At 36.7% G+C, this 21948-nt stretch overlaps 1 protein-coding gene across 2 annotated transcripts in view; it reads right to left on the bottom strand.

The window, feature by feature from the left end:
• rps6kal (ribosomal protein S6 kinase a, like) overlaps positions 1-20574 on the bottom strand; it is a 38952-nt gene extending 18378 nt beyond the window's left edge. Inside the window, exons 1-9 of one of the 2 annotated variants that reach the window (XM_077235716.1) lie at positions 20325-20574; positions 11106-11162; positions 8184-8300; positions 5362-5443; positions 5188-5268; positions 4304-4383; positions 2615-2721; positions 2303-2340; positions 206-348 (exon numbers count right to left, since the gene is read on the bottom strand). In XM_077235716.1, the coding sequence (XP_077091831.1) occupies positions 206-348; positions 2303-2340; positions 2615-2721; positions 4304-4383; positions 5188-5268; positions 5362-5443; positions 8184-8300; positions 11106-11162; positions 20325-20390 (771 nt within the window). In that variant the 5' untranslated portion in view covers positions 20391-20574. The remainder of the gene's footprint in view (positions 1-205; positions 349-2302; positions 2341-2614; positions 2722-4303; positions 4384-5187; positions 5269-5361; positions 5444-8183; positions 8301-11105; positions 11163-20324) is intronic. The other variant, XM_077235715.1, reaches the window with a different exon arrangement.
• Positions 20575-21948: the final 1374 nt, after the last annotated feature.

The raw sequence follows: 21948 nt of genomic DNA, 5'->3' as shown, positions 1-21948 counted from the left end.
TTATAGAGACCAAAAGGATCATGGCTACCAATATTACACAGTATTGTTAAAATGTGCTGAAAATGTTCAAAAAATACTGAAAGAGTAAAGGAATTTTATTCTGGTTTTGTCGTCAAACCGTTTCATCCCTAATATATAACCTGACATTTTCCAAACATGCTCATTAGAGGAGAGTCATTAAGGTGTTGCTGTGATGAGCTCCTACCATTAAGACGCCGAGAGACCACCAGTCAGCACTCTGTGTGTGACCTCTCCTGTTGACCACCTCAGGGGCCATATATTCCACAGTGCCACAGAAAGAGTACGCTTTTCTGTCTTGATCAACGGATTCTTTACTGAGCCCAAAGTCTGCAAGAGGCACATCAGCACATTAGTCATATTTGCATCAAGTCGCAAAGCTAAAGCAGGGCTGTCGAACTCTGCACTTGGAAAGACACCGTCCTTCACAGTTTACTTGAAAATTGGTGTTAAGTCTGCAGGATGGCTGCTAGGGCTGGGTAAAACAAATTCTTCAATTAATCGTTTTTTTTTAAATATGGTCGATTTGATAGATTCACAAAAGCGCTATGATTCTCAAAACAATAAAATTAATTCTCTTTCACGTCTCCCAGCGCTTAAACGGACAAATTCACACAAATTTACCTGAAAATGCCCGCCTTTGTGAGTATCCAAGTAAACGGCCGGTTATGGCTTAAGTAGACCGTAGAACTGCTCTTCACTGAAAAACGTTTTTGTAACTTTAATAAGGATCAACCTTTATTTAATTTTTACAGTGAAGATATGCAGTTATTTTACATTTGAATACTTTATTCAATTTCTGTACCTGCGAACTACTGTTAGACCAACCTGAAAAACCTTAAAAGCACTGATTATTTAATTTGTATCTTTGTTCTAGGGCTGTGACCACGAGATCTCACACGACTAAAATGTGAGGAGATTTCCCGTCGAGTGAAAAGCTGCCTTGCAATATCGCCATGACGGAGCGTGAGGCTGAAATAAGCATTGAATATTCCACCGCTACACTCACATTCGCCTAAACTGTCGTTTTGCTGTTTTTATAAAATATAAAACCCATTATTAACTAATGTAAAAGTCTGCTCATCCAGCACGAGTTGCCGTCGCAATCAGTGCAGCAAGAACCTCTGGACTGTGTTGTTGTGGTTCTAGTCTCGGTTTTCCCTGAATATTGAGAGAGTACTGTAATGTCTAAAGAGCGACAGACAAGGGAGGCTCCGTTTCTGAAATCATGATCCGAACGCAAGAACAACTGTAGAGACAAACACACTCGCTCGTTTCTCTCTACCTGAACTCACCGCATTAACCCTATAACTGCCGGTGCAAAATAAATGAAGAGTCTGTGTGCTACGGCTACAGTACTTTGATTGCACTTAAGACTAAGAGAAAACTTATTTATTTTTGTTATTTATACTCTTTATTTCTATGTTCAGGTAGGTCGTCACACACAGCCTCAATCAGAAGTTCTGAAAGCTCATAAAGTAAGGTCTGAAGAGACTCATGTGAAATCATACAGGAGAAAAGCCAGTCAGTAAACACCTTTTACAGTGCTTGTATATTGTTTTTTCAATGCGTTTGATAATTCATACTCATAAAGTAGACCTGAAATTACATGCATTAAAAGATTATTAGTTGAAACATTTCGAAATGCACCTGTATACTATTTTACCAGTCATGAATTTTGTCATTGAGGATTTCTGAAAAATTGTGCAAAAATCGTCTTGTTCTCGTGAACCCGTCACACCCCTACTTTTTGCTCTATTGTATTTATTTATCTGTGTTATTGCTTGTATTTAATTTGTCTTTTTCTTTTTTAATGACTGTTTACTTGTTTTGAATAATCTTTGAAATTTATATTACTAGTTTAATCTGTGGTATTGAAATCGAGAATAGTTAAATTTCACTGGTATCTAAAATTGTGGGTGTCATAACCTTATTTATTACAACACAAGGATACATGGGTCAAAAACAGAACTATTTTATTCATTTATTGCTTTTTTTGTGGTGGGGCCAGTGAAAATTGGATCCTTGAATTCATTGAATTGAAAGTTGAGAATCAAATTGATTCGAGAATCGATACCCAGCCCTAATGGTTGCGCTCCAGTGGCAGAGTTTGACAAAGATCCCCATCTGACCACGACCCAAACACAACATAAACCACTCAAATCAGTCTTAACTCAGGGTGAAACGCTAACAGTACATGTAATACATTGCAAATTTGCATCTATCTACATGCACAAGCTCAACAGGCAGGGAAGTGATGTAATAAGGGGACAATGGTACGTACCTGTTAACTTGATATGTCCAGCTTCATCAAGCAAAATGCTGAAAATTAAGACCACATTTCTCCAATACAGATACAAATATACATGAACTAAACAAGAGTCAACAAACAAAATCAGACCAAGTATTCAAAACCTCTCAATTATAATCTTGCACATTGGCTCTGTCAGATATATCCATCCTTACTTAATAAAAGATCAAAAAGAGAGGGCAGGTGAAATGCCAGGAAGAGAGAAAGAGTATAGTTTCTACTCTACACACACAGAGAGAGAGAGGGAGCGAGAGAAATGCAGAGAGGTGAAGGGGGATACTTTACTTTTCAGGCTTCAGGTCTCTGTAAACAATGCCTAGGTTGTGTAGATGATCCAATGCAAGGGCCAGCTCTGCAAGGTAGAATTTCACATCCTCCTCTGTAAACATAACCTAGTAAGAACTGGACAAATTTACTCTCTCATCAAAGACCACACACACACACACACATCAACAACAACAACAACAACAACAACAATATAATACACATTATCATAACGACAAAGAAAAAGATGGATATACGCCAAGCATATTTGTTTAAAATGAATATTAATGTCGGGTTAACAATTAATGGACGCTATACAATCAGATTATTTTGTCTGTCTCACTTGAAGAATTTGCAGAGTTATTTTAAATAATTAACATTACTTTTTTAAACAATGCATTTACTGGCAAATACAGCTGAAAAACGCATTTGAAAAGCATACACATTAGGTGTGTTTACATTCACTAATTTTCCAAATGAATCCAATCCGATTTAATATTCTGAAAGACCCTAAATGTTGCAATCAGATTCGTTCACATGTCATGTGCATTACATATTCTGAGCAAAACTTCATGCATAGAGCCCAGTCACTGCATTCAGATGTCACTAGAGCTACCGTCAGTATAACTGTAGCTTTTGCCTTGATGACATCTAAAAAGAAAGCCAACATATATGTCAGAAGAGTTTTTTTAGTAAATATTCAGTCTCCTACACTGACCAGTTCGTAAGACGCAAACACACACACACGTTCATAAGTAAACTGTGCATCAGGGCACTGTGCAAGCAAGCTACTTTTGAATCCAATTGAGAAAATAGTCAGATTCAAGCATTTTTTCTTAATCATTTCCTTTCGATCAGATTATTGATGGGATTTATGATCAATCCCAACAAAATTTGATTCGGACTGAGCTCAATGAGATTGATTGCGATGCTTACATAAAGGCTTTTTAATCCGATTGAGCCACCAATCCGATTACTAATGTGTTAATAATAGGTTGCATGTAAACCTAGCAAATCTGTGTAGAGATGAATTGCCACACAGAAGCTGTATTAAAATATGCCTCATTCCCTAATATAAGGGAGTGGTTTGATGAAATGCTACATGCTAAGTAAACTGCAATTTTTTCTGGTGATTGAGCACATGAATCCACATTAAGAACACAGAAAACGTAAAAGAAATAAATAGACAAACAAATAAATAGAAAAAGTTCTTGAAACACACAAAGGGCTGGCAATGCATACAGACTAAACGCCTGTTAACAATGAACACAAATTTTCACTGCGACAAGTCCAACACACTGACTGCAACAGCAAATCAGTTTTTTGTGGTAGAGTACAGTTTAACAATAGTAGTGTACTTGTCAAATGAGTCCAGCATTCAAACATGTAAATGAACGCAGGAAAATTTCACTCTGGATGAAATTGAGTTATTTGTATATCATATCATGTTGGTACATTTTCTGGTTGCATTGCTCTGGGTGAGAATAGGCCTCAAGTTTATAAGCTAAAGCATTTAAAACCTGCAAATGAACACAAGTGAAAATTTGGCAGAGGACATTACACTTTATAAGACATTTAGATTACAAACAATCAATTGTTGTGGGGGGAAAATAGCAATACAAAATAGTTATAAAAGGAGCTGTTAGTCTGTTAACATCAACATCATAAATCAGACACAGAAACTGTTAGAGTAGATCACACGATGCTTACCTCTTTGGATAAACGAGTAAATACATCCCCACCCCTGAGAAAATCCAAAATTAAATAGAGTTTCCCTTCTGTCTGAAAGGCTGTAAGAAAGTGAGGGAGAGAAAAAAATAAAATTCAGACAATAACACCTAGAAGTCATTCATGGGTAATTCCATGGAAAAAGTCAGCCATACCATAAAAAAATAAAGCAAAGGATCAAAAAAACGTATCTTAATTTGTTCATTTAAGGCTATACTAACTGTATTGAGATGGTATTTAATGGATTTAAGTAGATTATCTACTTAAATAGATTAGCTGCAAGACAATTAGCATTTTACAGATAGACAAGACAATGTCTGAGGAATATAAATACAATGTCATAACACTGCTTTCTGAATTTATAAAGGTCAGATTTACTAAGTCACTGGGCTTCAGTAATGTGTCATGCACATAATGTTTATAAGTTTATAAAACAATATTCATACAAATTGATTGAAACTTTCTATGCCAAGCACAATCTGGAATGTGTAGTATTTGGGGGATTTTTTTCCCACTACTCCCACCGAAATTAGCTCAAATGATCATCGGACAGGGCTGAGCAAACCAAAGTAAGGCTGAAAGTGAGGCTGTACCTCAGCAAAGCTCTGATCTTTCAAAATAAAGTTTGGTCTACTGCCTCTTCGGTTCATACTTTAGAAATGTTTGTCCTGATTTTGGGCTCTAAAACCACACAAAATAAGACAATACCAACAAGTACATTTCATGTTTTCATTGCAAATTGTCTGCAACAATAGAATTGCTCCCTTACACTAAATAAAACAAAGCTACGCCTTTTCAAACGTGTTGGGAGTTGAGCAAACAACCCAAAAACTATAACTCAGAAAGACAAATCATCCGAGTCTTACCATAGTGCAACTTCACAATGAAAGGATGATTGACCTCCACCAAAATATCTCTCTCCATCTTAGTGCGAACTCTGTCCCTCACTGCAACACACATGCACACACAAATACTGAATAAACACGAGTATACCATCACAGAAATGTGTTTCTTACACAAATGAAGACAAAATCACTGACCTTTTAAAGATGCCTTTTTGAGCACCTTCATTGCATAAAGCTGTCCGGCATCCGGACCCATTAACTTCCGCACCAAAAACACCTGAGGTCAGGACAGTTCACACATCACCTTCCAGTTTACAGACACAAGAGAGTAGATATACAGCTTCCCTAATATCAGCATACAGGATAACAGAATTTGATTGTTCACAACATGGAAAAATTCAAGTCAGTCATCAGAAGAAACTCATTTCAGGTCTCATTTCACACTAAAATAAAGAAAATAACTGGAGAACATGTATTATATAACAGATTTAATTTAGGCTTTTATTCACATATAAACTTTAATCAGCGAACAAACCTCATTGGTTATTGTGATGCTCAAACGTGATGCGTAACACGAGAATGAACCTCATTGGTTCTCTCACATCAAGCGAACAAGCTTGAGCTTCCGTTTTCCACAACTGATGTGTGAGTTGGTGAATGTTTATATGTGAATAAAAAGCCTAAATTCATCATACAAAGTGATCGAGTCTCTTCAGAAAATTTTGACTGAACAGCTCAATTCCTATGGATTAGTTTTACAATCTCTTTATGAACTTTTTGAAGCGTCAAAGTGGTAGTTGCATAGCCGTCAATGGAGGGACAGAAAGCTCTCAGATTTCATTAAAAAAATCTGCATTCGTGTTCTGGAGATAAACGAAAGTGTTATAGGTTTTCTAACGACATGAGGGTGAATGATTAACAGAATTTTAATTTTTGGGTGAACTATCGCTTTACAAGTAGATTTATTACCAGTAATAGAAGGGGAAGGAGAAAAAGAAAGAAAAAATAATGTGCTTCGAATTAGCTATTTTCTTAACAATTGAAAAGCCTGAATGTAATGCATCATAAACTTCTCTGTTGGAGAAAGAATGTGATGTAACATTCCCATTTCCATCTCTCAGCATGTTTAGTTAATGGTCTCAGTTTGTTTTGTTTACTTGCATTTGAATAACTGAAGCCAACATCCAGATGAATTCAAGATCACATTCATTTGATAGCCACCTGATGTAGAAATTAATTATTCCACTGATTACACCAGGTCTGTAAAACTTTTCCTTCTCTACTACGTTATTTCTGAATTAGTGAAGCATAAGTAGATCAGCTACTATCTTTGGAAATAATACAGTTTTGATTAATTTTTATCATTTTGCATTTAGACAGCATTGTAAAACAGACTGGTTTTACTTTCCCACACATTGCAAAGTAATATGAGGAAAATAAAATGTTTCTTCTGAAAAAAAGTGCAGACCCTTTTATTATTTATAATGTGCTAAACATTATATATAATTAATTATTAATTATTTATAAATTATAATTATAAAGAACTAGATCTGAAATATTATGAGACATCATTCATGGGCTTTCCTGTACAGAGAGGCGTATGTAAGATGTTGCTGCAAGTTATTTTTCACCCCTTTGACAGTGTTTCCTTCTATGCTTGAATGGTCCAGAAGACATGGGGAAGAGTTCAAAACAGATCGTTCTGGTTAAATTTGGATTTAAGAACCAAAGAAACCTCATGCCGACCATAACCAGGCAGATGTGATCGATCAGGCTTGGAGCTGTATATTGTAGGACAGTGGAGCTGATCTTAACACAATACAGATGAAGTGCCAATATTTTATTGTGCTGTGGGCGGCAAGCCTAAATGTGCGATTGTATTCTAAAGGCCCCGATATACTCACGGCAAAGTACTTCCTCGTTTAAGGGTAAAACAAAGTTCGAAACACGTGAGCAGAGATATACTGTTATCGAACACCTGACACAGCCGACTCTGCTGGGATCGCGACCGTTTGATATGCAAATATGTGCTGCGCGCTTTCCTCTAAAGAACAAAATAAACTAAATTGAAAAACAGCAAGCATTTTAATAAACCATTAGCATCTGATTATAGCAAAGTGGTTATGTTTGCACGAGCTTACGGCACTCGAGTAAAGTCACGTTACATTTAATTATAGTTCACTTTATACAACAGATAGCTTAAAAATCAAGCAGCTTTACCGGTTTAAACATGAAAAACCAGTGTCAGTACAACTGCATTTTTTTTACTATCAAGCAGCTCTCCAGTGTGTTCATGACCCTGAACGACTGCACAGGCAAAATGAACCAGAAAAGATGTTCACGTGAAAGGCGGCGCACACCTGCCAATTACATATGTGCCTCGGACCAATGGTGGTAGTGGTACTGAGGTGTTTAGCAGCCGGAGCAAACTTCGGCAAACAAGCTGTTTCGAATTCCCAAAACAAACTTCATTTGGAGTTCATTTTGGCCTGATTTTGTACAAAATGACGTCACATCAGTTTGTTGTTCTATTTCCTTGAATAGATCGGGGCCTTAATGAGCACAGACACACAGCAACATTCCCACGACAAAAAAGACCTCTGAAAAATAGAGTTAAATTATATATGTGACAATTAATTTTTGCTTATTGAAAACAAAACATATTTAAAACCTGAGATTTGATGTTGAGAAAAATATTTGAAACTTACCAAATATTTACCATACCACTTTTATTTACATTTTTATTCAGACTATTTGTTCAAAAGTTTCAGGAGCCATAATGAAATCTTAATTAACTAGTTATTTTAGTGCTTATGTCACCTAGTTAAGTCATAGGGATCACATGGATAGTGAAGTCATGTGCAAATGAGCACCTTCACAATTCAACCATTGCGTTAACAAAATAATTTTAATCCAGATTCTTTGTTCTCATTGTTGTACCAAAATTCTACCAAACCATGAATTTATTGTACCGCTGCAGCCCTATCATAAACACATCAAGTAAAAGAGTAAGAGACCTTTCCAAAGGAGCCTTGTCCCAAAACCTTGAGCAGCTCAAACTGGCTGGGCTCGGCCTTCTCACAGCCCTCCTTCACATGATGAGTGATGGGAATCTCTTTATAGGCCCCCTCATCCTGCACACACAAACACACACACACACAGCTGTAGACATCCGGACAACTGACAAAACAAACCATGCAAAACCAATCCATATTATTCTCTTCAAGTGCATGATATTGATTACTATGAATTTTCTTTGGTAATCATGGATATTTTCAAGAGCAGAAGCCTATATAATGTACAATACACAGTTTTGATATTTTGTTAAAGATTGCAAATGTTATTGTGGTTTAAGGGTCCAAATCATTTTTCTGACCACTGTATATAATATCTCACAATTCAGCTTACAGATAACAGATAACACACGCACCATTGCTGCAATAACAACTGAACATAACCATTCCATAACAATTGAAATGATTTCAAATGAATCCCTTTGAAAAAAATAAATACATTTTGTAATATACACATTGTTTCCCCTACCATTGTTTTTTTTTAGGGGGGGCGGCCAAAAAAATAAAACAGCCGCGCGAGCTGCATGTAGTAACTTAAGCGGAAAAATGTCGAGGAAGGAGAAGGTGACTATCATAAAAAGACAAAAAAAAAAATTTATTTCTTTAAAGCAACAAAATCCGGAGAAACAAATCAAGCAAAGCCAGCCTCTGTGGAGATGCTGACGATAGCGGATAAAATACACACTCCTTGCAAATTTCTGAGGAGGGAGCAAGAACCGGTGCCATTAACTAAAGCAAGCACCGGACTTCAGCAAAAATACAGCAAGTTTCTTCAACTCTACTTCTAGAAAATGAAAAGCAAATAATGTGTAGTGCCCTATGATTTCCGTCTTGGGGGATCCAGTCATAAAAAAGGAATTTACCGTTTAACGCAGAATTTCACGATATAGACTAGTGTTTGTGAATATTAAATCGCAAAAAGACAATTTAAATACAAAACCTGCATGTCCTGTGCAAATGAATGGTGCAGACGACGCGGTTAAAGTGATAGTTCACCCAAAAATGAAAATTCTGTCAGTATTTACTCTCCCTCATGTTGTTCCAACCCAGTAAGACCTTCTTTCATCTTCAGAACACGAATTAAGATATTGTTGATGAAATCTGAGAGCTGGATCACTCCTCCATAGGCTTCTTAAGTGATTTAAACTTGCCGGCCTCGATACGTTATTAAAGACATCGTTAAAATAGTCCAAGTGACTACAGTGGCTCAATCTTAAATTTATCAAGCGACGAGAATACTTTTTGTGCGCAAAAACAAACATAAATAACAACTTTATTTCAACTATTCATTTCCTTCTCTTTGGGCCTCTAGTCAGTTAAACTAGTGTAATTGCGTAGAGCTACATCACACGTAGGCTCACTATTGGCCGACGCTGGTCATGTGGGTGATACGTGTGACGTACAACAACAGATCATATTTTAACGATGTCTTTAATAACTTTTCGAGGCCGGCAAGTTCAATCCCTCAAGAAGCCTATGGACTAGTATGGAGTAGTGATCAAGCTCTCAGATTTCATCAAAAATATCTTTCGTGTTCGAAGATGAACGAAGGTCTTACGGGGTTGGAACAACATGAGGGTGAGTAAATACTGATAGAATTTTCATTTTTGGGTGAATTATCCCTTTAATTTTACTCATACACACTTAAGCACGTGTGACGCTGTTTTTTTGCATATATGAGGACACGTCACGAATGCATGAACTTCATCTCCAGTCTCTAGATCCGCACTGAAAGTCACTTCGTGAGCATTTAACCGCTTCATTTGAGAAAAACTATCGTCATATCAAACACACAGAGACTCAAGGTCTTCACGGCAACCCGTCAAAACAAAAGTTCGGTTTAACTTGACAGAAATATATTACTATTGTATAGTAGAATTTAGATTTGTCTCAATGTAATAATACTAACACCAATTCAAATAAATTATGATCAAAACTTTATTTTTTTTTAAGGAATAATCAAAAAAATTCTTCCATGTTTTAATTGTAACAGTAAAGCTCATTGTGCAGCAAGTGGTTTGATAAAGTCTGTTTAATTTCATATAATTAAAATGAATTTAATGTAAGTCTTCATTTGATTACCAGAAAAAACACAACACAGAATTTGTGTGAAAAAACACCCATTTCATTTTGTTGCGTCATGTGTAAATAAATGTTTCTTTATATTTATTTACCAAATTTATGTGCACTCTTGTTTCAGCTCACTCTAGAAATGCACCGACACAAACAACCGCCTGTACTGCGCACCGCATCTATTACAACACCAAGTATCCGTAACACACACACTAGCGCGACACTAGTAGTTTCTGGGGGTTTTGCTGAAACTTTCTAAAAAATAAACAATTTCCTGTCATACTGTATAGTATAAGTGTTGTTATATCAAAACGTGAACCTCATATCGTATATTAAACCAAATTCTGACATAACCATATCACCACACCTTTAAAAATATTTTTTTTGTATTTGCCCAGTCAGTACAGTGATTCAGATTTGTAGGGTACTTGCCCTGAAAAAATGTTCACTGCCCACATATTCATTCATTTATTTCATACTGTACATCTTGCGCTTAAATGGCTTGAAATTACTTGAATGTTTTCATTTGCAAGACTTTAAAACAAGTGAAAATTATAAACTTTCGTGTTGCCGACACCAATCAAGCCAGTGATGATAATCCCATCTTTCTCGCTAGTCTCGGGCCATCAGGCACTCCTTATTGTCGAGCCCTGGCATGTGTTATTTGCTGTTTTAAAATTAAATTGTCACCCTGCTCTCTCTAAGGGTCATTAAAAATCCCACACCGTTGGAACGTGGAGCAGTTCTGAGAGGTTCAGAGGCCAAGCACCAGGATTGTACACAATTACTCACACAGTGTGTGTAGGACTCCTCCTCCATTGGCTCATCCATGATCTGATGCCCATTAACCTGAAATCAAAAACAGAAATATCACATTATGGTTTTTTTCACAATACAGCAGCATGAAACCGTAATCTTTACTTTTTTACTGCTTAACTTTCCTATACAGAAAAATGTTTTTGGTTTCAAAAACCAGTATAGACAAACACCGCAGATATTCCAGAGGAGAAGAGAGTGGATGCTGAGTGCTTGTTATCATTGGTATCTGAGAAAATATTTATTCTCACATGTTCTTTATACAGAATATCACTTCCATTCATTTACCAGTAAATTATGTGATCACTCTCCGCTTTCTTCCACGTGTGCGAGTGTTATTATTCTGAGAGCACGTTCTAGATAGCTTCTGCTCCTCAGTATATAAAAAAAAATTTACTTTATTTTTCTACAGATAAAATATGAAGGTATATAGACATGATTATGACAATGTTTTTTTGCAGCTGATGATATTCTTATAACAGTAAAGGATGTTTATGACAAATGATAAACGTAGCGTTCAATCCATTATAAAACATACAAAGAAGAGTCTGCCTATTATAGAATCAAAATCCACTTTAAATCACAATCGGAAGTTATTAAGCACTCGATGATGGTTTACAGTGGGTTTTGAGCAAAGACATTAATAATCACGTGTAGCTTGATGCTAATCGTATGTCGAATTACATTTTAAGATGTATTCTTGCAAGCATTATAGAAAGTATGCGTTTCTGATGTAGTACCCAACTTTATTGATCTTAATTTATTGCTGTATATAATGCAGCGGACGATGTTAGTGCCATATACGAGAAACATACATGAGGAAAAAATGCATTGTTGGTCGGCGCCACCTAGCGTGCAGGTGTGAATTAGCAGAAAGTGATCAGTTGTTTCGCGTTCAGTGTGAAAGGGCCTTTATCTGTGTAAGAAGCCACATAATGTTTTCAAACACTCAAACACATTATCGAGTAATCAGTTGTTGTTTTTTTGTGGTAATAAAAACAGGCAATAGGGCTGGGAATCCTTTGGTACCTCATGATTCGATTCAAATCGATTCCTCAGGTCAACGGTTCGAAAAAAAAAATCATGAATCAATTTATCAAATTTCGATTTGATATGCATATATTTGATTGTGGTTTACTGTTTTGTGTTAATTTTCTTATTTGACTGTGGTACAGTTTAATAGGTCTAGAACAGGAATGGGCAACTTCGGTCCTGGAGGGCCACTTTCCTGCAGAGTTTAACTCCAACCCTGACAAAAACTCTTTTCTAGTAATCCTGAAAACATTGATTAGCTTATTCAGGTGTGTTTAATTAGGGTTGGAGCTAAACTCTGCAGTACAGTGGCCCTCCAGGACCGAAGAAAAACAAATCTCACTGAATTAATTGTAAACCTTGAAATTTATTTCGTTTTTTCTTCCCTTTTTATTCAACCCAATAATAAAACAAATGCCCTTTAAGCTGACTGCAATCATTGCATGACTGGCAGTCTTCTGTAATAAAGCAAGGCCACCCTGAGAAAAATGGAAAAACTAATTGCTACATAAATAAAATTCCTTGATACAAAAATGTAATAAAAAGAGACTTTTAACAGATGGACAGCAGTGCGAGTAAAGTAAAAGATGATCCATTAACGTTAAAGTTCAAAGTGTGAACACACTTCAGCTTTTACACCATTGATGGGACAAACAAAATCGACAAGGAGTATGTGATGTACAAGAACTGCCTGGTAAAACAAAAGTGAAGTGCACAGGTAATACCACGAACATGCAAAGCCACTTGCAACACCATCACCCTGATCTCATTGAAAACCTCTTTGCGAAGACGATTCAGACAAATACAATTCCATTCATGAACATCTTGGTCTTAAAGCCACAAGATGATGACTCAGAGACCAAGACCATCAAGACCATCACCATGCACATTTGATTTGTCTGATTGATTAATGCACAATGAACATTTCGGCCGATACGATAATTCTTTATATTTGAAAGCCGAAAACTGATATCTAAATCCAAATTTTTATAATTTTTGAGAGCCTGATTATAAAAACAAAAGTCTCACCATTTAAAAGCCATGACCCAAGCACTTCAACAAATCAAAAATATACAGTAGCCTAGTTTGAACCAGTGTTGAACCAAGTTTTAAAATTAATTTTACACTCCTAAGGCCAACTTTCTTTATCAAATAAAAATGTATTGCCTTACAAATGTAGATAAGGAAAAAATGCATTGGGATTGGCATTTAAAGAGATTGTAAACTCAATTGGAGTTAGACAACACGTGTCAGGACCTAATCATTGTCATAATCATACTCTAGATCTAATATTATCACATGGAATCAATGTTGATGCTGTTGAAATTCTGCAGCAGAGCGACGACACCTCAGATCATTATCTAGTCTCATGTAAATTACATTTAGCCAAGGCTGCAAAGACAACTCCGTGTTACAAGTATGTTAGACCTATCACTTCTGCCACTAAAGATTGCTTTATCAATAATCTTCCTAATCAGTTTCATCGTCTCAGCATCCCAGATAGCTTAGAAGAACTCGATATTGCAACATAAACTTTTAACTCTCTCTTTTCCAGCACTTTAGACGCAGTTGCTCTGCTGCGCTTAAAGAAGATTAAAGAAAATAGTCCAACGAGCACACCCGGGCCCTTAAGAGAGCAGGCAGAAAAATGGAGCGCAACTGGAAGAAAACAAAACTAGAGGTATTTCGGATTGCATGGAAGGAGAGCTCGATTGCTTAGAGAGAGGTAGGGCTGCAGCTATCGATTCTTTTTGTAATCGATTAATCTAGCACTTAATCGATCGATTAATCGAGTAATCGGATATTTTTTTTTACTGTGTTTTATTAACAGAATAGTTATATTAAACTTGTGTCTATTTCAGTTAAAGCTGTTATAAGTTATATACTATAAGTTATATAATGTGCAAGTTATAAAGCTATCTCATATGTGAATTTTCATGTTATAATATAACCACTCTAAGCATCTAAGCATATTTGTTTATTCTGGTAGTTTAACGCTGAAGAAGAGCTGTAACGTGACTTGTTGAACACGCAGTAAAAGCTGACGCACTTTTTGTTCCGTGTGTTTTAACTGAAAAATTAGTACTCTGAATCTTTATTAAAAACCAACAGGCTGGGGACTTGCATTTTTTGTTGTTGTCTGTAACTATTTGGCAGACGTGAAATACAAACAAGGTCTCGCAAAGACTGCAATACAATATTTGTTCCTCCATCACGTCCCAGTGTATACAGTGAATGCTTGCTGAAATTATTGTTGCGTGGCTACATAAAAGTTTAAGCATATGTGATGCATTGGTCTGACTGGCGTGTGTGTGTGTGTGTGTGTGTGTGTGTGTGTGTGTGTGTGTGTGTGTGTGTGTGTGTGTGTGTGTGTGTGTGTGTGTGTGAAGGGGTTCTTTTTTTAGGCTATACTCTCTTGGAATTGAACGTGATAGTTACGTTTACTACTTAAAAATGTCATCAAAGCTAAAAATCATATCTAGTCAAACCGCATCACGACATTGCTACAAATACAGTATGGGATTAAAATCAGCGAACATCAATAGGCTTAGACTACGTTACCTTGTTTCAGCAAGTTAAGTGTATTAAGTGAATTAAGTGTGTAATGATCCCACACTTTAGATAATTTCTGCCGTTTATTTACATATTTATTCTCCGCCATCGCGCCAATTAAATTCAAAATATATGCTTCCTGAACAGGTCCGTGTGAATAAACGGTCAGTGTTAAACAATCAAATCCCTGCGCTGCGCGTTTAGTGCAATTTAACGCATAGGAATAGGAATTTAACGAGGCTTCGAGGCAGAGTTTTTGCCTCGAGGAATTTTTGTAATCGAGTAACTCGAGGAATCGTTTCAGCCCTAGAGAGAGGCTTTAAAAACTGCTAGATCTGCTTACTTTTCAACCCTATTAGAAGAAAATAAACATAATCCTAGGTATTTATTTGAAAAAGTGGCTAAACTAACGAAAAAGAAAGCTTCAAGCCCACAAGTTTCCAAGAAACACAGCAGTAATGACTTTATGAACTTCTTCACTTATAAGATCTATAATATCAGGGACAAAATTATAACTATGCAACCGTCTACTACAGCATCGCATCAGGGAGTGCATTATAGTCTCCCCGAGGTAAAATTTGATTCATTTGTTGCTATAGGAGAAGAACAATTTTGCAAAATCGTTAACTCATCTAAATCGACAACTTGCATGTTAGACCCTATACCGACTAAACTATTGAAAGAAATGCTTCCAGAGGTCATAGCTCCTCTTCTCAATATCATTAATTCGTCTTTGTCTCTAGGATACGTACCAAAAACCTTTAAGCTGGCTATGATTAAACCGCTTGTTAAAAAAACGCAACTTGATCCTACAGAATTAGTCAATTACAGGCTGATCTCAAATTTGCCTTTTCTGTCAAAGATATTAGAAACGGCAGTATCCTCACAACTGTGTTCCTTTCTTAAAAGAAATGGTATCTGCGAGGATTTCCAGTCAGGATTTAGACCGCACCATAGCACTGAGACAGCTCTCATTAGAGTCACAAATGATTTGCTCTTATCATCTGATCGTGGTTGTATCTCTCTATTAGTGTTACTTGATCTTAGTGCTGCATTTGACACCATTGACCACAACATTCTCTTAAATAGACTAGAAAACTATGTTGGCATTAGTGGAATTGCACTAGCATGGTTTAAATCATACTTATCTGACCGCTATCAGTTTGTAGCAGTAAATGAAGAGATGTCTTTTCGATCACAAGTTCAGTATGGTGTACCACAAGGCTCAGTACTAGGACCGCTGCTGTTCACTCTGTACATGCTACCGTTAGGAGATATCATTAGGAAACATGGAATTAGTTTTCACTGTTATGCTGATGATACTCAGCTCTATATTTCCTCAAAACCTAACGAAACTTACCAATTCACAAAATTAACGGAATGCATAGCTGATATAAAAAATTGATTGACTAGTAATTTCCTTCAACTAAATTCTGAAAAAACAGAGATTCTAATTATTGGACAAAAAACTTCCACACGTAATAACCTAGAATACCGTCTAACACTTGATGGCTGCTCTGTTAAGTCTTCGTCGTCAGTTAGGAACCTGGGTGTGCTCTTTGATACCAATCTTTCATTTGAAAGTCACGTGTCTAGTGTCTGTAAAACCGCATTTTTCCATCTTAAAAATATATCTAAATTACGTCATATGCTCTCATTGACAAATGCGGAAAAATTAGTTCATGCGTTCATGACCTCAAGGCTAGATTATTGTAATTCTCTACTGGGTGGTTGCCCTGCACGCTTAATAAACAAACTACAGCTAGTTCAAAACGCAGCCGCTAGAGTTCTTACCAGAACCAGGAAGTACGACCATATTAGCTCGGTTCTGTCAACACTGCATTGGCTCCCTATTAAACATCGTATACATTTTAAAATATTACTGATTACTTACAAAGCACTAAATGGTTTAGCTCCACAGTACTTGAGCGAGCTCTTAAAGCATTATAGTCCTTCACGTCTATTGCGATCTCAAAATTCTGGCCAGTTGATAATACCTAGAATATCAAACAGGGCTCTACAGTGCGACCATTTTGCTCGCATATGCCCCTAAAAATCCATCCGTGCGAACCGGAAAAATAATTTACAAGCACAATGTGCGAGTAACTACAACCTACCATAATCGCAAACGAGACGATAACTAAATAAAAACTAGTTTTGAATGACAAAAACTATGACGAAAATCTATTGACATTTTCGTCAACGAATAAAAAATAGACAAAAATGTTAGATAGTGACGATTTGGGAAGCAATCCAGTCAGAACTGATGTCCTGCGTTTGTAGATGCGCATATTTTTCCTGTAGTAGGGACGTGCTGATCTACCAGCGGCACACGGGTTCACATGCGCTGCATGTCTCATAAAATATTAAAAAATGTAAACATCTGGGAGTATGAGAAGAGCAGTCATATAGATCTGAATAAGAGTGACGACAGCGCATAGTTTTCTGTGCGCACACACCCAACTCGAAGCGTGCAGCCACACACACAGCCATACAGCGCGCGAGGACTGAATTTAGCTTTCTTTCGTGCCTAAATGGACAAATACACAACATTATGTCGAAATGTCCGTTTTGGAGAGTATTCACGTAAACTGTGTTGGTTAAGTCTTAAACAGTTTTGAGTGTATCGGATGAGCATCAGTGCAATTGGATCCGCATGTAATTGGACATGATACGATGTCTTAAAGTGACAGTGAGTAAAACCTTTTGCAGTCTGTGTCCTTAATATTGATCAAGCAACAAAAGAAAAAGAGAAAAGCATTCACTGCTCGTTAAAAGCTTTAATAAGGATTCATTATATTTAATTCATACAAATAAATATGTCTGCTGCTTGAAATAATAAAGAATGATGTATGCAAGCAGTTATAAAAAATGCATATATCATGCATTGAAAGAAGACTATTTTACTTTAGGAAAAGTGGTTTTATTTAATTTTAAGATATTTTTTAAGCCACAGTAGTTAAATATGTATTGCATGTTCAAACTTTAAAATCATTCATATTAACAGGTTAATAGATGTTTTCTCCGGGAGTATATGGGTTTGGACATTTTAGAGAAATTCTAAATGAATGCATTACAATTGAACTAAACCCATTATATTTTAGTCATCTGAATTGTTTAATTTTTAGTCTAGTTTTAGTCGATTAATACTAGTAAATACTAATACACTCATTTAAACTAGTATCTCCTCCATGTTGTGGAAAAAGCCTCTGCTGTGAAAGATGCAGATTCACAGGTGTGCCGATGTGCTCCTCCTCCTGAGAGCAACACGTTCCCCTTGTTCTGTTTTACTAAAGTGATTGTAAAGTGTGATAATACTTCTGCATCAAAACGACGGTTTCACACCATAGTTGAACAGAAAGAGAAGGAGCACACACGTTGTGTTTTATATATATATATAACTTTGGAACAATCTTCCTAACATTGTCCGGGAAGCAGACACAGTCTGTCAGTTCAAATCTAGACTAAAAACACATCTCTTTGGCTTAGCATACACATAACACATTATAGATTGCTATAATTCAATGTTAGGCTGCATAGTTTAGATCAGCCGGAACCGGGAACACTTCCCATAAATCCTGATGTACTTTGTACATCATAATAGGGATGGCGTCTACGCTAATATTAGTCTCTGTTTATCCCGAGGTTTACCGCAGTCCGCCGGATCCAGGCCATATCCAGATCTGAGGAAGGACCATCACATGGACACGACGACATCGCATCCCTGAAGTGCCAGCCTCATCAACACTGTGAAGGCCTCATGGACACCTCAACAAACTCATCTCCATACCGGCGTGATGACTCCGACCCCTAACCAGATGAACTGGATAAATATTGTGAAAGTTCTGATCCAATCTGACTTCTGACCTATTATGCTGCTTAAATCATAATCATACACTTTTGGTTTGTTGGCCAGAGGAGAACTGGCCCCCCGACTGAGCCTGGGTTCTCCCAAGGTTTTTTTCTCCATTCTGTCACTGATGGAGTTTTGGTTCCTTGCCACTGTCGCCTTTTTTCGCCTTTATTCGCCATTGGCGTTTGGCTTGCTTCGTTGGGGACATTTAACATTTAATTTTGAATTTAACAATACTATTACAACTTTACTTTCCTGTTATCTCTGTAAAGCTGCTTTGAAACAATTTGTATTGTAAAAGCGCTATATAAATAAAGGTGACTTGACTTGACAAATAAATAAAAGAATGCCTTAATATTAATTTTATTATATATATATAAAAAAATTTTATTATAATTTTATGTAGCCTATTTGACAGATTTGCGCTGCACATGTTGCACTTAACTGTATTTTCCTTTTCAAAGTGATTGCAATCATATTTCAATTAATAAAAAAAACATTATTGCAAATAGTGAAGCGTCTCCGCTCAAGGAAATAATCCGTTATTTATCAGCTTTAACACATCGCCCAAATTTTCTTATTTGGTCAATAACGATAAATTAACATATATCGGCCGATACGAATATGGTGGCAAATATATCATGCATATCTATTAGTATGGCACTTTATACAATACAGATTGTTTCAAATCAGATTCACGGTAATAAACAAGAAAATAACAGAATGAATGTTGGTAACTTCAAAGTCTGCCGTAAAGCAGTTCCAAATAGACAACAGTGTCATTATTCATATCAATTCAGTTCAGTTTAGTAACTATGTTAAGTTCAACTATTATGAAAAGAGTTCATTGTTCACTTTGAGTAAGTTCAATACATTGATTCAATTCAGTTCAATAACAGAGTCCATCGATGTTGCGAACTAAGTTGAAAAAGCTATGAACAGGACAGCACTTAGCCTACACACCTCAGCAAATGTCCTACAGTTTAGCGAGACAAGCACAGTTGCGGTTACGTTAATTTGTGTAACGTTACATTACTATTGAGACTGTAACGTTAATCTTTTCCCAAGAAACACAATATCAGTACCAAAAAACAAAACGGAAAGCCTTATGAGAAATTATATTTACGTAACGTTATTGAAAATATCTTCAACAGACAGCTGAAGAATAGGCTAATATACAGAGATAGCGAGAAAGACAGATATTTACATAGTTTATTACAACGGATACCAGACGGTGGGAAAAACAGAAAGATGAAACTATAATATCGCACATCCTTTGTCTGATACGAGTACATATTCATGTTGACAGCTCAATCAGTGTGTAACTAACAGATGAAGGCAGATGAGACTCTTGTGTCCGTCCGTGTGTGTGTGTGTGTGTGTGTGTGTTTGTGTGTGCGTGCGCGCGCTTTAGTCATGACTCATAAGGTGAATCCGATCAGCAAGCGCAGGCTAATCTTCATTATCACCATCAACTCATTACATTAACACGCTCGTGTTTTACACACAACAGAAACGCGATGTCATTGATATGAGCGTCATTTGATTTAATATTGTGCAGGAATTACGAGTAGCATCATTATCACATGCTAACCGCTCGAGCTAACGCTGTCGTCACGAGAGTCTCCACACTGCGCGCGCGCACCCGCGCGACAGGGACACGCACGCTCACATCATCACCAAAAACACACAAAACTGTCATTAAAATCACCGATTATCAATACTGGTCAATGAATGTTGTCATATATATGACATACCTCACTGCTGACGCTCTGCACCTCCATTTTGAGCGAGGACTCCTGCGCGGGGCCGAAAGATATCATATGGTTGGACTAGAGATTTATTCCGTGAGGCATTTCTGCGTCATGTGTGACCATTAAATGTGCACGAAGATCAAGTGACGCGGGCGATTTGCAGGAGCACACAAACCGCGCGGGCCGCTGCGCTCGCTTATTCCCGCAAATATGGCCGTCTCTGTCCGCGCGAGCTGAAGACGGCAGCGCTGACGTCACCGTGACGCAACCCAGCGGAGGATTTCCCCATCAACCAACTGAGCTTTGTACATAATTTTTCTCCTCACGGAATTCAAATAACGAATTGATTACAATTAAAGGCAAGAGTTTTTTTTTGTGTGTTTTTTTTTTGTAGAAATGTTTGAATTACGGTCTAAATTACTGGCTTCTTTTTCGCCTTTCTCCGCCTTTGTCGCCATTGGCTTTTGGCTTGTAGTTGGGGACATTTAATTTTATATTTCACAATAGTATTACAACATTATTCTGCTGTTATCTCTGTAAAGCTGATTTGAAACAATATGTATTGTAAAAAGCGCTATATATATATATATATATATATATATATATATATATATATATATACTCAAATACTAAATACTCAACTCACTCTACTCTATGCAATAACAATTCGTTTGTATATTATGCTATTACATTTAAAACTTCCATTAAGATCCATATAGTAGTTATTTATCGCCCCACAGGTCAACTGGGAAGCTTCGTTGAGGAGCTGGGGCCTGTTTCAGAAAGGAGGTTAAGTGAAAACTTAAAGTATGTTAACCCTGAAATGAGTCAAACTCTGGGTTTTCCATTTCAGAATGGGGGGTATGTCAAACCCGAGAAAGCAGAGTTAGTCAAGCCCGTTTCTGAAAGAGAGGTAACTTATACTCAGAGTTAGTTACCATGGTAACTTACTCTGTGAACCTAACCTGGTCGTGAGCAGGTTTTCTTATATAAACCCAGAGGTTTTCTTTTAGTAAATGCATTTTGATTAAATAATCTTTAGATATTTTGACTGAAAACAACAAGACAAAAATCCTAAGTTTTTGTGTTGTTTCCTGGACCATTAAAGAGGAGATTCACAGGATTGCAGGACAGTGGTGGAGAAATAGGTTTAAATGAGGCTAATCTGATAAATGACGTTAATTTGATAACATCTTGCTGTGACCTCTGAAAGTAACCTAATAATTAGACTTTTCCTTTAGGATTTCCAATGTGATGGGATCCATTGATGACATGCATATTCCCATCAACTTCCGAAAATGAAAGAGATTTACTGTATTGAATGGAAGGATGGTCTGAGATATATGCCGTAACCAGCACAGCTGTTAAATACACACAAATTATTCACAATTTATTTGGTCATCTTTATTTCCTACAAAATACAAAAGCAACAGTTATTCTTTTTCCTGTTGGATTTTAATATTCTTCTTCCAGTATTGTGCATCTCCTCTTCATCTATCAGTGATGGTGCAGGTCCAGCCTATGCCTTCTTGCTGTTGGCCCAGTAGAAGTCAAATGTTAATTTCATTAGCCTAATTAAAAAAATTTAACATGTTGGATTATAGAACATTTAATTATGTGAAAAGAG

The sequence above is a fragment of the Siphateles boraxobius genome, unplaced genomic scaffold (assembly GCF_051911475.1).
Source record: "Siphateles boraxobius isolate OS27281-9 unplaced genomic scaffold, OSU_SipBor_1 2, whole genome shotgun sequence".
Taxonomy (NCBI): Eukaryota; Metazoa; Chordata; class Actinopteri; order Cypriniformes; family Leuciscidae; genus Siphateles; species Siphateles boraxobius.
The sequence above is the reverse complement of the archived record's forward strand: the minus strand, read 5'-3'. Positions and strand labels throughout refer to the sequence as shown.